Raw genomic sequence first — 16065 nt, 5'->3', positions numbered from 1 at the left:
ACAGCAAGCTGTGCCCAGCTGCCTCACTTCTGCACACCCAGCCATGACACCGAGCCGCAGCGAACACGAGCCTCGATGGACTGCAGGAGGCTTCGACAGAGCTGGAACTCCACCCTCGCAGCAGCGGCTGCTGTGTAATTCAGCACAGCTCTGCTCTGAGAAAACCCTTCTGGTGCTGCTGTCCTGCAAACAGCAGAATGAGAATAATAAGCAGGTGCTCCTGAACACAAACCCAGAACAGGAGAAGTATAAAACTACTCCAGATGAAGCAATTAAGTAACCACACTGTTCACTGTTTAGTGACAATCTTTATTGGAGCTGACTTTGCACATTTAGGGGTTTCCTACTAAGTATAAATATGAATCAAAGTGCTACCCCCCACAGTAAGAAATCTTTATTTCCACAAAAAAAAAAAAATTACAAACAACCAGTATTTCAAAGTTCATGCTTTTTTAATACATATCATACCAAAAAGGAAGAAAATAAACAAAAGATGAAAGACTAGCAGCAAAAAGAAGTCTATTTCTCTTTCAAAAGTCTGTTTGCTTCCACAATTCTCTAGCAAAGGGAGTATAAAGAGAATTCAATCAATTTATATATGAAATAGCCTACCAAAAATATAACACTGTGTAAAGAAAGTTTACAGTAGAAAGTTTGGGGGGGGAGGGAGAAAAAGAAAAAAAAGAGAAAGTAGTAGATTTAACATTAAAAATCTCAAGTGTAAACTTTGCTGCTGCTTTAAAATCAAAACCAACAAAAGTCACATGAGTATTTCCGTTTGGCTTAGGAGCCAGGAAAATAAGAAAAGCTGATTTTTTTTAAAGTGCTTAACCACCATATCCAAAAGTAATGACTTTCAGACCTACTTAACATGAACGTGCTCAAAAAGCCACCGCTTACAGTATAAAAGCTGTCATTCTGCAATGCTGCACATACAAACTGGCTTTATCTGCACGAATGAAAGATTCCTTTGAACAGCTCTCAATCATATGATGTCCCAAATCAATGTAATGCTATTAGAGCAGGCAGCTGAGTAAGTACCAGAAAGTTGAAGTTTAAGAATAATAGATATAAAAAATACTTTTTTTTTCTTAAAAGGCAGCATGCCTCTCCCAGCCGAATGAAGATACTGTTACACAAGAGAAACAGTTTTGTATCATTGTTGTAAACTACCTGAAACAAAGTGACTGCTGATCTAGTAACTCACATGTTACACAGAGAAAGACAGATACTGCTTTCTGATAAAACACAAAAAGGCAATCATTTGGGTGGGACCAGCTGCTAACACAGTATTTTACTTATTATTAAACAAGTTTAATAAACTTGTTAAACTTGACTTCAAAACCAACAGCATGTCCTAACAGAAGAAAAATAACAAATAAAAATAAAATAATTAATAAAACAAACTATTTGAAGAGCTTTAGGACTGTTTTTGTCACACTGTTATATATTTATTTGAACCTTAGTGCAAAGGAAAAATTCAACATTAGAGGCTCCAAAGCAAATCAAATACAACTACTTCATGGGGCATTTTGACAGACATCAGGCACAGATTCCAAGAGAATTTTAATTATTTTTTTTTTCTGTAATGACCATTCTTTTTTATCTCCAAGTTAGAAAACACATTGAAAAATTGGAGCAGAGGTTCTGGCATTCATTAACCTCAGGTACAGCTACAAATAATTTAAACACTACCACTCTCCCAAATCAGAAATACAATAAACAAACTGAACTGCCACTATTGCTGCAGCCATCAAATTGTGCCCACAATTTGGTACTGACAGCAGCACCACCCATCCCCGCAGTTATTGCACAAATTTCTCCATCAGCTTTGGAGTTCTCCAAGTTTTAACTTGTTTACATCCAGCTATTTCACAGGAATAATATTTTAAAACTATTTCTTGAAAGTTACCAGTTCCCAACACAGCATATTCATGTTCTTCAGAACAGTTTTTAAGTAAGAGAACCCACTGGTTCACTTACTGCTAAAACAGATTACCTAGAAAACACAACTTTTACCCAACAAAGTTCCTGTAAACACCTCTGTATTAAGCCACAGCAAGCTCTAGACCAGTAAATTCAGCATCTCCAGTGACTTGACTTTACCTCATTTCTCCTCTACAAAAACAAAAAACCACCAAAACATTAGAATTAAAAAGGAAAGGAAATGGCATAATAAACAGAGAGTGAAACCTCATTACCCAAGCAGGTATGTAAAATTAGCTTCTGAAAATGTAAGATTTGAAAAGCAACAATTTTAGTGGTTAAAGTGTGCAAAAGACTAAACATGCCACCAGTTTCAGCGAAAACAGAATACTGTAGCCATCAATAATTACTATTCAAGTCCAGCACTAGCAGTTGTGCTGCTTTTGTTGCCATTTTAGATACTATATATTACCACTTTCTATGCATATTTCATGCCTCTTTTTTAACAGATGCCAGCAACATGACTTTTCAGTGGTATAGGAAAGATGGGAACTTTTTTGACGGGTTCCTTCTATCCCAAGTCTGAATATTAGGTGGAATTAAATGTAATGTTTTAAGCAGAAACATAAAAGATTATTTGAAATTTTGTCTATCAAAATCTCCTCAAAAAGATTCAAAATCTCAGGTTTTTGTGAAACAAATACCAGAAAATACCATGCAAGGAAAGTGTAGCTATTCTACCGGTGTGAAGTACAAAAGCTTAGGAACAGAAAAACACAGCTTCAGCCTGAGACTGGAAAAAAACCCACAGATTTTTCAAAACCAGAGTCCATACAGTGTCACACAGCCCTGCCTTGTCATGTTTGTTAATATCCTCGCTTAGAAGTCAGACAGCATTTTGTTTAACTTGTGTTGCTCTGTATCATTACACTAAACCATAATTAACTCCTCTTTTGTGCCGGCCTCATTCCAACACAATTGTACCCACTGTACACCAGCAGCAGCTCTCAGGTTTTGTTTTGCAGCTCAGCTGTATTTTTCTTGGATGTTCACAAGATTGGCATTTGACTGGATGCGCTTGGCTAGAAAGGGAAAAATTATATGAAAATTAAACACAAAGAATTCCACAAAACTAGTCTCTCCACTCCCTCTATTTATCCGACACAGACTTGCAAACAGCTTTCTGTTCTCATCCAGAAACTTTAATGAAAAGATATGGCTGAAGCTCTTTACTACCCTTCTTCAGGGGACAGCAGCAGACTAATAGTTGCTATTAGAGCCGGCAGCACAGCTGCAGGCAGAGCTGGCTGGGCCTCCTCTCCCACAAGAGCCAAGCAAATCCCTGGCACCTCCCAGCTCCAGCAGAGAAATGCCAACACCACCACTTACGCAAAATGAGTATCCGTTTCTTCTGCTTCGAGTGAAGGAAGCTACTAAGATAAAAAACAATAGGTAGGAAGAGAATAAAGGATGAAACTGCAATCACTGGGACTGTATCACTGCAGGGAAGAGAACAGTTGAAAGTCCTGCTCCAAAGCTTCCGAGTGATGTTCATCTAAAAGGAAAACAGAAGCAAACCATGATAGCAAGCACATGCATTTTTTCTGTGCAGCATGGCATGGCAAACACTCAGGCCTCAAGACATGCAAGTGTTCAAGCATCACCTCAGAAAATTGCACTTGAACAGATCTCCCCCCAAAAGCAAGCAAATACCTGGAAATGTTGAAACAAACTAGTTAGATGGAGCCAAGATTTCACATCAAAACTTTTATAAGGTTCAAAAACATAACTGAACTCAGATACATGCTGCATGCCTGTTTCCCAGAGAGCTCACTGATAATCTGTGGGGACAGGGCTAATCCCATGCTTTTGAGGAGCACTCCTTCAGCCCAGCCACTTTAACCCCACAATATACCAAAGCTTTTTCCAAACATATGTCGTCAGTGCTGAGGATCCCTAGAAACAGCTGCTGTAACAAGGAATCAATTAACACACCAGCTAGAACAATAGCAGTAAAGCCTCACATTAAAACCCAGAAGATTAAGGAGATTTCTTTTTTTTAAATCCATCTCTTTCACAGTAAAAAGAAAGTGCAGCTACTCAAACTGGGATGTGCTTGGAGATCAGGAGCTTCAGTCACACTGCTGCAGCACTGCCCAAGGACAGCGCCTCGCAGGACAGCCCCACCAAGCACCTCCCACCAGGGGACACCAGGCTGCCAAAGGCACTGCTGCCCCCACTGCCCCCTGCCCAAAGGAAAAAGCAATCCTGGTATGAAAAGCACAAACGGCTCAGATTAATCAAGTGCATTTACAAACACTTACTGCATCTTCCACACTGCAGCACTGCCCAAGGACAGCGCCTCGCAGGACAGCCTCACCACGGGACACCAGCCTGCCAAAGGCACTGCTGCCCCACTGCCCCCTGGCCAAAGGAAAAAGCAATCCTAGTATGAAAAGCACAAATGGCTCAGATTAATCAAGTGCAGTAACAAACACTTACTGCATCTTCCACGTCAATACACAAGTGTGCAGAGTGAGCAGATTCACCGCCTTGCCTGTTCATCCTCTGCAGGTGGTTGTACAGGTCATTCAATTTTGTGTAGGTTTCATTGCAGTTTCTGCACACTTCTGTGTAGTTATTTGGTGACAGATCAATGCCTTGCCCCTAGGGTTATAAAACTCTGAATGAATGACAGTTTAAGGCATCAAACAAAAAATTGGCCTGATTTGTTACTGCTGACATTGACAGGGACAGACTGTGCCATACCAAGCAATCCTTTCCATCAGTGGCCTTCAGCACTCCATGAATGCAATACAGGACACTTGATAAGAAAACTACAATCTCTGAAGATATTTCAACCCAGTGACAGCTGTACCAGCTACCCACTGACCACTGGGTTAAGTTCTAGTTTAATCACTTGCAGTTTTCGATAGGCCAGTCCACACTGCTTCTGACCAAGGCCTATAAAGGCACATTTCTTAGGAAGCAATAATAAAGAAGCAGATAGTTTCCACAAAGATTATCCCATGCCCATTGAAGTAAACCTATTTTACTTCTAGATGATCCTGAAATCTGTCCAGCTTCTGACTGAAATGGAATATGCAGTTTCTTAGGTTATACAAGGCATTTTTTTCTGAAGACAATTACCACACTTATTTCACTAAGGAAGTTATACTGTCTTTGCAATATGGCCAACCTTTAACTATGAGTAATTTTAACAGTTAAATGAAATGCTACAAGAATTAAAGGTGGCTGGTCCTTCTGAGCTAGTACATATTATCAAAAGGATATTTAAAGACTGAATTTCTACATTAAAAAGACAACAATTCTACAAAGCAAGAGCATGCAGTCATGCTGGTTTTTACTATGTAATTATCAACTATTGTGAATTCAGAAATTTTCATGTGAAGTAGCATTGCAATTACAGACAAAATGAAGTCAAGGTGAGTATCAATTAGAATTAATTTCAGGCACTCAGTCTGTAAACAACTGCATTTTACCGACCATGGATTTATCTGCCTACAATTCACAAACCCAGCAGCAGTTTATTTGCCTGGTCTGCATCTGCAGTTTATTCAGCATAAACAAAATTTCGATAGCAGTAAGAGGATTTAGTGCCTCTCTTAAATTCACAGCATAAATACCTGAAGGTTATGTTCAAAACATGTCAGAGATTTATTGAATAAATCCAGGAATTCTTCAGTAGAATTTGATAATCCCTCACTGTTATTCTTTAAACAATCTGTTGAAAAGAAAGAAAAACATTGAGATATTTTAATTTCTAACATTTCCACAGCCAGCAAGCCCCAGACACTCTACGCCTGCAAAAAGAGCTCTCAACTATAAAAGATAAGGAAACTGCAGTGTTGACTAGACCTATCTGCCTGCCACTGATATCTCAGACCTGCTGACCTAATGCTTCATCGAGAACACATTTCAGAATTAATTGGCCTTGATTAAGTGAAAGATGAAGACTATCATCAAGAGCTTTCTGAAGAGGGGGACTGAATTATCTTTGGACTTCGAGATAAAACAAGACATTACTTTTATTTCCCAGCCTCCAAATCTGGCTTTGCCCAGCAACAGTAACAGCCATTTTGTGGAAGCAGAAGCACCAGCAGCAGAGATGAAATGGAGAGCACCCAGGAAACAGCTAGACCATGAACACAATAGCAGAAATCACAGTGTAATTATTATTCTTTAAGAAAAGAGCTGAGCTTTTTACCAGCTTTGACAGAAGCTCTGAGCCTTTCCTTCTAGGCATGGGCTCAACCCTATGTTACTGCTTCCATCCATCTTACCCTACTTCAGGTGCTCTCATCAGCCACACCTTTAAAAACAACATTATTTGAGGAATTTAGGAGTTCAGCAACAGCATTGTGAAAGCAAGCCAACATCCTAGAAAATTCTCCTGAAAGTAGTAAGCACCATTAGTAGTTTTCTGACAGACTACTGCCCTCAGATTTTGGCCCTTACAAAAGAAAACACTCTTGGAGTGGCTATAGTTCAGGATTTGCGTGTTATCTGCTGGCTGTATTCAAACAAACAAACACAATCCTGATCTGTGCAAATTTTAGGGGCTACGTCATCACAGTAGCATGAGAGCTACAGAATGAGTCACGTACTTGCGCAGTTGGCTGCCTCCCAGGTTTCATTGAAGAACTCCGAAAGGGTCACAACTATCTGCAGCCTGTCTGAGGTCAAGATGCTTTTGGCACAATTGTGGCTCTCAGAGGAATTCTAGAAATAAAAGGAAACAAGAAAGGAAGTGAAGAAGTGTTAAAAATACAAAGGGGAATTTCTGAAATGTATTTTACACAAGCGCATCTAAAACAATCACAGCACATCACATGGATGTTTCTGCAAAAGGCAGAGCAGAAGTGATAGAACAGAAGTCTTTTGATTCTCCGATTCATACGGTGAGCAACACAGCTTACTGCACACAATCTCTGCAGGTCCACTAGGGCTACATGCAAGTCAGTCAAAAATACATGGAAAAGAAAAAAAATAAAATAAAAGAGAATAACCAAGCACACAGACAGGAGCTTCTCTGCCATGTGGCTCATATTCACCCATCCTTGGGCCACGGCCCAGGAGCCAGCTCAAGGCATGTGCAGTCAGAGAAGAGGACAGGGCTGTTCTCATTAGACAAAAGGAACAGTTGAGGGAGCTGAACCAGCAGCCTGGCCTCAAACAAACCAAACCCAAACAGCCTCCAAAACTGCTGCACCAATGTACTCTACCAGCAGCAAACTTCCCCCAGTGCAGCAGCACCAGGACAGAGTCTCTGTGGAGCAGGGCCTGTGCTCACTCAGCCAAGCTCTCACCTCCCCAGACACAGCCACCAAGCTCATCTGCCTCAGGGAGCCGTTCAATGCTCATCTTCAAAGCAGGCTCTGCCACAACTCTTACCACAACTCATTCTCTGGACCCAGCTCCCAAAAAATGCACAGACTGTAAAGCTGTTGCAGAATAAACAGGAAGTGTTCTGACCAGAATTCAGATACAGAACCATGACCTCCAGTCAGCTGACTGACTCCTGTGCTCTAGCTCCTGGTGTCTGGCTGCTAAATCGACTTAAGCACTTCTCAAAATTGCCAAAGCTGCCAAAAGCCTCTTTGATAAGTGATGTGGGACACAGAAGAAAGGAATCTCTTTAATGACAAACTTGTTCCTTACAGTGCTTTACAAGAGAACCAGTTTCTCCCTCTCTTTGTTAAAATGGGATGGGTAGGTTAAATAAGAACTTTCCCTGGAGGCTCAATTGCAGAAGTCAAATATTGCCACATCTGGTAACTCCCACACTTGCCCGCTTTCATTTCTACTAAATTACAGATATGCAAGAATGTTGTTTATGCAGGAAACTCTGGTTGCTTCACAAAGGCTGTGAAGCTTCCTCGCCACCTGGGCTCACGAGTAGTAAAAAGCTCTTTACCAAAACCGAATCACATAGACCTAAAGAATTCCTTAAATAAAGTTTGCCTAATTGATTCTTTAATTAGGCCTGGTGAGGAGCATTTTGTATTTCAGAGATGGCCAAATCTCAAACCAGCCTGTTCCTGTCACACTGCACTCTTAACCACAGTTAAGAGAGAAACATCAGATACCTCATTAATTGTAATCAGGGACTGAGGCTGTAAGAGGCCACCTCCTTCATTCACCTAGTTAGTTAATCCACACACAGAAGGAAAGCCAATAAAATGCCTTCCAGACCACAGAGTGGACAAGTCCTCCCAGGCTGCTAGAACTCAAGCACAGCAGCTGCAATGAGTTCATGCATATTCTAAGCACCACAATACATCTGGCTACTTAATTCTAGCCAAAATATCACAGCAAAAGTACCCAAGAGAATTACACATTCAATTTCTCACTTTCACACTACTTAGTCACTGGTGCAAAACAGCTCCCATAAAAGAAACAAACAGACCACAAGTTTGCAAACTAAATCAAGCGACCACTGGCTACATATTGGCCCTGGAGAGGACAATTACCAAAGGAACATGGATGCACTCTTCCAACAGGAGCACTGGGGTGACGAGGGGAAATAGGAAAACAGCCCAAAACAGTTCCCAAAAGCAGCACTGATACTTCTCTAATGACAGGAGACTGTGCAGTGAAATGGTTCACAGGCCACTGTGGCACCTATTTATCACCTGGGCTTAAAGAGCAACAGATTCTTCTCATCAACTGCACTTCTAAATCTTGGGATTCAGAAATCCCAAGACTGAAAGCACAACCCAGGGTACACACTCCTATAAACTTGCTGTCTGTTCTCTTACCAGGGCACCCAATTTTCGCCATCATCACAGAGCAAAGGCCCTTTGGTCTGATTCACTAATGTCATCCTCACGTTATCCCAGAACTAACTTTTACAATTGGATCAGCTCGATGGAGGATGTAAAGAGAAGACCCAGCTGCAGTCAGAGTTCTCCCAGCAGTGGGGCACTGACCCTTTCAGTGCTCAGGCTTTCCACAGCTCTGCCATCAGCTCTGGAGCCAGGAACACTGACACGGCTCCTCACAAGACGCTGCCCCTCACCTGCCACAGCTTCACAGACCACCGCATTTCCGAGAAGTGCCGGGCAGCCAGGCTCTAGCAGCTCTCCCCATTAGTGCTCACACAACCCGTGAGCCAGAGCGCTGCTTTAGCCATCGCTACATCAGCAAGAACAGCGCAGCTTTTCCCTCTCCGCAGCCACGCCGGGAGCGGCGGTGCCACAGCCCAGCACGGGGCTGTGCGGCACCGCGCTTCCCAAGCGGCCCCAGCGCCTGCCCAGCCCCCTGCGCCCAGGACCCCCCGCCACCCGAGGTGCTCCGGCACCGAGCCCCGAAGGAAGGGGCCGGGCCCGCAGCCCGCCCCGGCAGCCGCGCACCCCCCGGACGCACCCCGACGGCGCGGGCGATGCTGCCGTAGAGCGCGAGCAGGCGGCGGTAGGGGCCGTGGCAGCCCTGGCACAGCCGCACCGGGCGGGCGCGCCGGCCCAGGCAGCCCGTCAGCGCCGCGCTGCCCTCCGCGAAGGCGGCGCCGGCCGGCACCCGCACCGCGGCGGCGCCATGGCGGCCGCGCCGAGGAACCGGAAGCGCCGCGCCGGGAAAGAGCCCGCCCCCGCCCCGGGGCGCCACTGCTGATTGGTCGATGAGAGGCGGGGGCGGGGAAAGGGGCGGGGAGAGGGCGGGGCCGAGACGGGAGACCCAGCTCCCCGAAATCCCAGCCCGGGAACTTATCCCGGGAGCACACTCACTCAGCCCTAAATCCAGCCCGGGAACCCACTCACTCAGCCCGGGAACTTATCCCGGGAGCCAGCCCGGGAACCCACTCACTCATCCCTGAATCCATCCCGGGAACTCACTCACTCAGCCCGGGGTCTCATCCCGGGACACATCCCGGGACACGGCGCTGGGGTGTCCCCAGGGCCCGGAGTGTGTGCGGTGCGAGCTATGACTGTTCCCGCGGGATGTTCCCGCCACGGACACATCCTGCTCCGCGGTTTGTATGCCGTGCGTTTCATCCAGGTCATACTCTCTTCATCCGAGAAGGGATTTTAGGAGAATCTGTCGTGTGGGAAGTGACTTTAAAATATGCTCAAATACAGAAATTTAAGGGTAAAAAATGCCCCAAACAGAGAAACAAATTGTGATGGAGAAATAAACAGCAGCTTTCTGCAAACGAAGTATTTCCCAGTTTTATCTGAGGCTGGTCACTTTGTTGGTACGTGGCTCCAAACTTCCCCGTGTCAGAGTCCGCATAAAACCACGGCCAGCAAAGGAAAGCTCCTCTCGGAGCGGGAGGATGAGCAGAGCAGCGGGCAGCCATTCCCGGGGTTTGGAGTGCCCGGCGATCCCACAGCTCTGTCTGGCAGGACCCCGGCCGTGCCCGCTCCTTCTGACTCCAGCTCTTGGCAGCCACTTCCACGGGCTGCTCCCGAGTCTGGGGCTCGCAGCGCTTTGGAAAGACACACGTCCGAGCGATGAAGGAGGGCCCTGCCATTCCATAGCATACTGCCTTCGGGAATAAGAGCCAAGCAGGAATGGCCCCATGTGGATTTCTGCAGCCGATTCAGCGGCAGCGGGGATGGGACACAGTGCTGGCCCACAGTGCCGGGCAGGTTTGGCGCTGCTGGGAGCTCAGGGATGTTTGAAGAGGCTCCCAGAGCTGCACCCAGCTCCACCAGCGCCGTGTCACCCGGCCCAGCCGGTGCTGGCTTGTGCCTGTCACAGAGCAAACGCCATGGCGAGGAAATACCCAAGACAGATTTGTGAAAAAACGGAGGTGAAGGTGGTGATACAGATGCCATCAAGGAGCACACAACAGAGAGCATCTGGCTTCTCGGAGTGTCCCAATGCCCCAGCTCTGAAGAACTGGCTTTTGAAGCAATGAACGAAACAAACCAAAACCGACCACGTCACGACTGTGACACAGCCAAATGCGGCACAAAACCGTCCCACACTGTCTGTACCCGCAAATGACCAGGGCAAGGGCCCTGGTGGGGTGCGGACCTTTCCCGAGCCTTGCTGCCCAGACTCCAGGCAAGTCCCACCGAGGTTTTTCCCAAGGCCGGGCAGTTCCTTCCCGCACGGCGCCTGCTGCTTTGGGGGCCGCATCTGGCGAGGGGAGCCCTGAGGCTGCTGAGCAGGACGCGTGTGCCCGGGCGCCAGAAGATCGTCACCTCCCGTGGCTCCCGAGCGGAGCTGCAGCCCAAGCACCGAGAAACACTGGGGCGGCGGCGCTGCCCGCACCAAGCCCCGGACGGGGACGGAGCCGCCTGCGGCCCCTAAAGCACCCCCGGCCAGCCCGAGTCCCGGGAGACCGAGCCGGGAGCGGGTGTTCCCGCAGAGCGGGGTTTTCCCGGCGACCAGGGCGTTCCTGCCAAGCAGGGTGTCCCCACAGGGGTGGTGTCCCCCAGAGGGGCTGTTCCCGCAGAGCGGGGTGCCTGCCCGGGCCGGGCTGTCCGCATCCCCCGGGAGAGGGCAGCAGCACTCCCGCACATCGCCCCAATAAAGAAAAAAAAAAGGCTCAAGAGTTTCAGATGAGATCTCTCAGGTGTAACCAGTTGCTACAGACCAATAAGGAAGATGTGTGGTCACTAGGTGCTTCTCCTTTTTATCCAAAATAAACATGACACTACAAAGCAAAAAATAAAAGTCACTAACTTTTTCATCTGTGGTTCAGAACAGGGCTTGAAGAAGGTGTGGTCCCCTTCTCTAATAATAGATAAATTTGGTTACCGAGCAGAAACAGGCATTTACACTGAGAACTCGGCTGTCAAGCTCACTCAGTTAATTTTGTTGTAGACTTGATGCCATTAGCTTTCTGCTCGACCTCATCAGAGGGGTTGTACTCACAAGCAGGATTTGGCCTTGCCCATCAAATCTCAGAAATATTCAAGAATATCAGAAATCTTGTGTGGGTAAACCCAATTATTCTTGAAAACACATCCAAGTGTTTCAATACCTGTCCTGACTACAGGCAACAGTATTATTCCACAGAAGGAAAAAAATCTTACTTTTAAAGTGAAGAATCAGAACACAGAAAATGAGCATTGATTTCCTATGCCATCTTGCTGGATCCGAGGAGATGGCAGTGTGAGCCAGGCAAAATGAACAGTTTGAAGGTATGAACCTCTTTTTCCCCTCTGATTGTCAGTCTCCCTGTTTCCTTCAGTGCTCTTTCTCCTGAGTTATGCCACAGTGAGCTGAAAAACAGTCTCAGGTTTTCTTGTTATCTTTGAAGGATGATGGCTTGGATAAAATCTTTACACTAGAGGGTTGGGAAAAAAGGAACAGGCCATAAATGTCAAGGCAGTGCCAGAAAATTGAGTGATGACTAAGAGTGAAAGGAGTCAGGGGTGACTGGAAGGCTGGGTGCTTGGGGAGTGCAATGGTAAGGGAGACTGGGACAGGCAGCAGCTCAGAGGGCAGGAAGAAAGGGGGGGAAAGGGCTTTGCCTCCTGGGCCAAAACTGCTGCACGGGAGAAAGACTACCCACCACCTGAAAGAGGGGCTGGTAAGAGCAGGGAGGTGTGAGGGTTGTCCACAGAGAGGTGTTTCTGGCATTGTGGAAATGGAAATATTTTTTAATCTTGACTGATTTTATTGCAAAGGTTACAAAGCTCAGCATGAAAACAGGACCAGTATATTGTATCTATTCCCTGCCTACAGAAAGCATTCCCTCCTGCTCTCCATCACAGACCTGCACATCCCTCCTGATTCATGGGGCCATTGTTGGCTCCTTCATGTCCTGGCTGTGGCTGATGCCAAAGCTGTAGGCCACTTGATTAAGTTCCTGTTTTCCAGATTCTACAGAGAATCAGAAAGTGAACGAGAAAGAAGAGATCAGGAAACAGTAACACATAGGTAATTAATAAAGGGCACAAACACATCCTCATCACACCCTTGCCAATGAACTTGTGAGGAAATAAATATGTTAAATGAACTGCCAGCATGTTGAGGCATTTTTTGGTTAGTTGCAAGTCAAAATCACCCTGGCAATACCGTAGAGTTGGTCAGAGCCAATTCCTATTTCCAAAAGATTGTGTGAGCTTTGTTTAAAAGAGATTGACAAAGGCTTTTCTAGCTGCACTATTTCTGACCAGCCTGAGCCACTGTGCTTGCTAACATTGTCCATTTGGAGCATTATTTTCCTATGTGGATGGCAAAGAATATGAAAAACATCTCACTCAGGGCAACAAGATAGAGTCACACCTGCATTAAACCACGAAGAATGAGCAAAAGGACTCAAAAGCCAGGAGAACAAAAAGCTCTTGATTCACAATCGTTTCAGTCCTTAATTCAAAAACTCCCAAAATCTATCCATGTCTTTGCAAATCAGATGCCAAATCCTGCCTGGAGCTTTTGGGACCAAGAATGTTGCATCAGCCACTTGGAAGCCAGGGAAGTTCAGGTGCTGGAAAAGTGAAGACCCAATCAGGAACATCATTCTCTGGGTAAGGACAAGAAACTGTCACCAACTATTTCTTCAAAGTTATACTTACAGAAAATGTGTATCAGTGCCTCATGTGGAATGCATTTTTAGGAATGTTCTGCAAATTGTTTTATTCTCTGAATTGCCAAATGAAACAAGGGAACACTCCTAGCACCGCAGTTTTCCAAAGAGCTGTGGCTAGGTCTACGGTGCCAGGCTGTCCAACTCAACTGCAATGGGTTTGTCTTGGGCAATTCTATGGAAAATTGGGAAGCAGGCTCTTAGCTCACCTTAGCCAAACCACCACATTCTCATTTTGGAGAGTCACGAATCTCGTCCATGCCAGAGTAAGGTTTAGGGTTAGATGCTGCATCATAGTTATCCCTCCTTTTTGCTAACTGTTCACCTGGGGAGAAGCTGGACCTGCACTTGACATCCTCAAAGGATCAACAGTTATTTTCTGACTATCACTGTCCTCAGGGACCTGCTCAGGACCCATTTTCCATATCCACCTGCTCCTGAAGCCTCTTGCTGTAGCCTCGGGTGGATACTCAAGCCACCTTCAGCTGGAACTAGCTGGGTGGAGGAGCCCTGGACACTGTCCTGTCCCCGGGGCTGGGGCACTGGAAGGCACTGAAGTGATCTGTGATGGTAAGCCAGAAAGCCAGCAGTAGTTTTCCCATTTCCAAAAAAATACAGAGAAAACACCAAGACAGGCCATCCATCAGCTATCCCTCTTCCCTATTTAGCACCAGCACACTTCTGAAGAGAGAAAACTACCCCACCTCTTTGTATGAGGGCTTTCTTTTTTTTTTTCTGTAGGCATATAACAGCATAATAGCTTCAGAAATCATATGTAGTGCTGTGTGATCTTTGCTTAGACCTCAAATGTTTGCATATAATCCTCCCTATGAATCCAGTGAGCAGAGAAATGTCATTTCCATGCACCTGTCAGAGTTTTTTATTGTGGAAAAGGAAAAAAAAATAGGTACATTGTATTTTTAGAATAATGACTAGAAAAACAATAATTGTCAGTGGCAATCATGCCAGCCTGTAAAGATGCAGCTAGAACTAAGTTGATGGGATTTTTTTTGTTTGGATTTTTTTTCCAGGATTCTGCACTTGAGCAACTGAATGATATCACATTTAAGGTCCTGTGTGGCATTGCCATTTTCTTACTCATATGCATCTAATTAAGTCTTAATTGTGTGGTTCGTTATGAAATGAAAGAAGAGCTGCTAGACTGGATATTTTTAATGTCAGTAAAACAGGATGATAACCATGAAATAGCTAATGTATAGAAAAATAAAGTAGGAAAAAAGACATCTGAAGACAATGTTTAAAACCCAGCAGAAAGATTAGAAGCAGCAAAATAATATAAAATAATAGCAAAATTACCACAAATAACTTCTTGATCAACACAAATTATATGAAAGCTACATCCCTTTTATAGCTCACTGCAGTGTGGATCACTGTCCATGCTCAGAGATATCCAGTGAGCCAAGTTTTGCTCTTAATTACCCTGGGGTCAGTGTGATATCATCCCACTCTCTTCTCCAGCAGGAAGCAAACCAAAAATGTTCTTCCCCTTTGCGCAGATTGTTTCCTGCTACTCGTATATCTCCACTGAATTTCATCGAGTTCCCAAAGAACAAGCCTAAAACATGCCTCATAAGGGAAAGTGGCTGGGCTTTGGCAGACATTGGATCTGCTTGTACACCCATCAAGTTTCACTCCTTGTGTTTCAGCCTTTCTGGGATGAGCCAGTGGAGGACACCCCCAGAAGCTGGAGTCCTTCCCTCCCATACCTGTGTGCCAAAATTGAAGCAGTGCTGCAGGAGCTGACATGAACATCTGGACTAACCAACTAAGGGAGAAAGAATATTTTTACAAGTGTCTCCATATACCTTTGTCCTGGTGAGTTTTTTGCTTTACATCTCTTCTTTGAATTGTACCTAGGTACTTCCTATCACACATGGTAGTAGAAAGTTATCTGTTCACTCATATAATTTTCTAGAAAGGTCTCCCTTTCTTCTCTGGGTAAAGTATCACAGCAAGATGAGCACTAACAGAAGATGGCATAAACATGGCAGGTTATTTCAGTAATGTATCAAATGTAAGCATTTGTTATCCTACAGAGTTGAACCCTTACCTGAAGTACTCCCCATCTATGTTAATTCTGAGAAAGGGGGGATGGCGGAATAAAAAGAGTATTCAGCACAGTTTAAGGTTATTGGAACAACAAGGTGGCTTCTGGCAGAGGGTTGGCAGAGTCACCTGTGGAGGGAAAATCCACTGTGGCTGCATCCCACCGGGCCTCAGCCAGCTACAGCCACAGTGCTGTGAGATGTGAGGAACTTAGGAACCTGAGCCAAGCACTGTCCCACCTGGGATGTGTCACCAGCATTGGTCCGTTGTGGTTTCCACAAAGGGCCAAATATTCTCATTTGTGAATTTTCAAGTCTGCTCAACAAAGTTCACCGGGGTTGCATGCCTGTGAGGAAGGGAGTGTGCTTTGGTCAAGGGGTGTAAGCATAATGCTGAGTACCAGATGGATGGCAGGCACCAGCAGGCACTTCCAGAAGGCTACAGGCAGCTGAAGACTGGATGAAATTTTGGAAACAGTTGCCTTCACACCTTGCAGTGTTCATCACCATGTTTCAGTTCCAGTTTGGTGCTGTGACCTGAAGGTCGCTTCCCTTCTTCCAAGGATT

The 16065-nt window shown here is 45.4% G+C and overlaps 1 protein-coding gene across 1 annotated transcript; it reads right to left on the bottom strand.

The window, feature by feature from the left end:
• Window positions 1–288: 288 nt before the first annotated feature.
• On the bottom strand, window positions 289–9947 carry OSTM1 (osteoclastogenesis associated transmembrane protein 1). The gene is made up of 7 exons (XM_039727689.1): window positions 9784–9947; window positions 9316–9649; window positions 6555–6669; window positions 5574–5671; window positions 4429–4593; window positions 3316–3481; window positions 289–3008 (listed from the first exon to the last, which is right to left on the bottom strand). The coding sequence occupies exons 1-7, from the start codon at window positions 9945–9947 to the stop codon at window positions 2953–2955; spliced, it is 1098 nt and encodes a 365-aa protein (XP_039583623.1). The 3' UTR covers window positions 289–2952.
• Window positions 9948–16065: the final 6118 nt, after the last annotated feature.

The sequence above is a fragment of the Passer montanus genome, unplaced genomic scaffold (assembly GCF_014805655.1).
Source record: "Passer montanus isolate IOZ18808 unplaced genomic scaffold, ASM1480565v1 scaffold11, whole genome shotgun sequence".
In the NCBI taxonomy this organism is placed as follows: Eukaryota; Metazoa; Chordata; class Aves; order Passeriformes; family Passeridae; genus Passer; species Passer montanus.
The sequence above is the reverse complement of the archived record's forward strand: the minus strand, read 5'-3'. Positions and strand labels throughout refer to the sequence as shown.

Bases quoted from the DNA above. Each gene is read 5' to 3' on its own strand.
- OSTM1 (XM_039727689.1), bottom strand. From the start codon at position 9,947: ATGACCTGGATGAAACGCACGGCATACAAACCGCGGAGCAGGATGTGT. The intron at 5,672-6,554 runs GTACGTGACTCA...TCTTTTCAACAG, and splicing joins GGAGGCAGCCAACTGCGCAA to ATTGTTTAAAGAATAACAGT. The intron at 3,009-3,315 runs GTAAGTGGTGGT...TTCCCTTTCTAG, and splicing joins GAAACGGATACTCATTTTGC to CCAAGCGCATCCAGTCAAAT.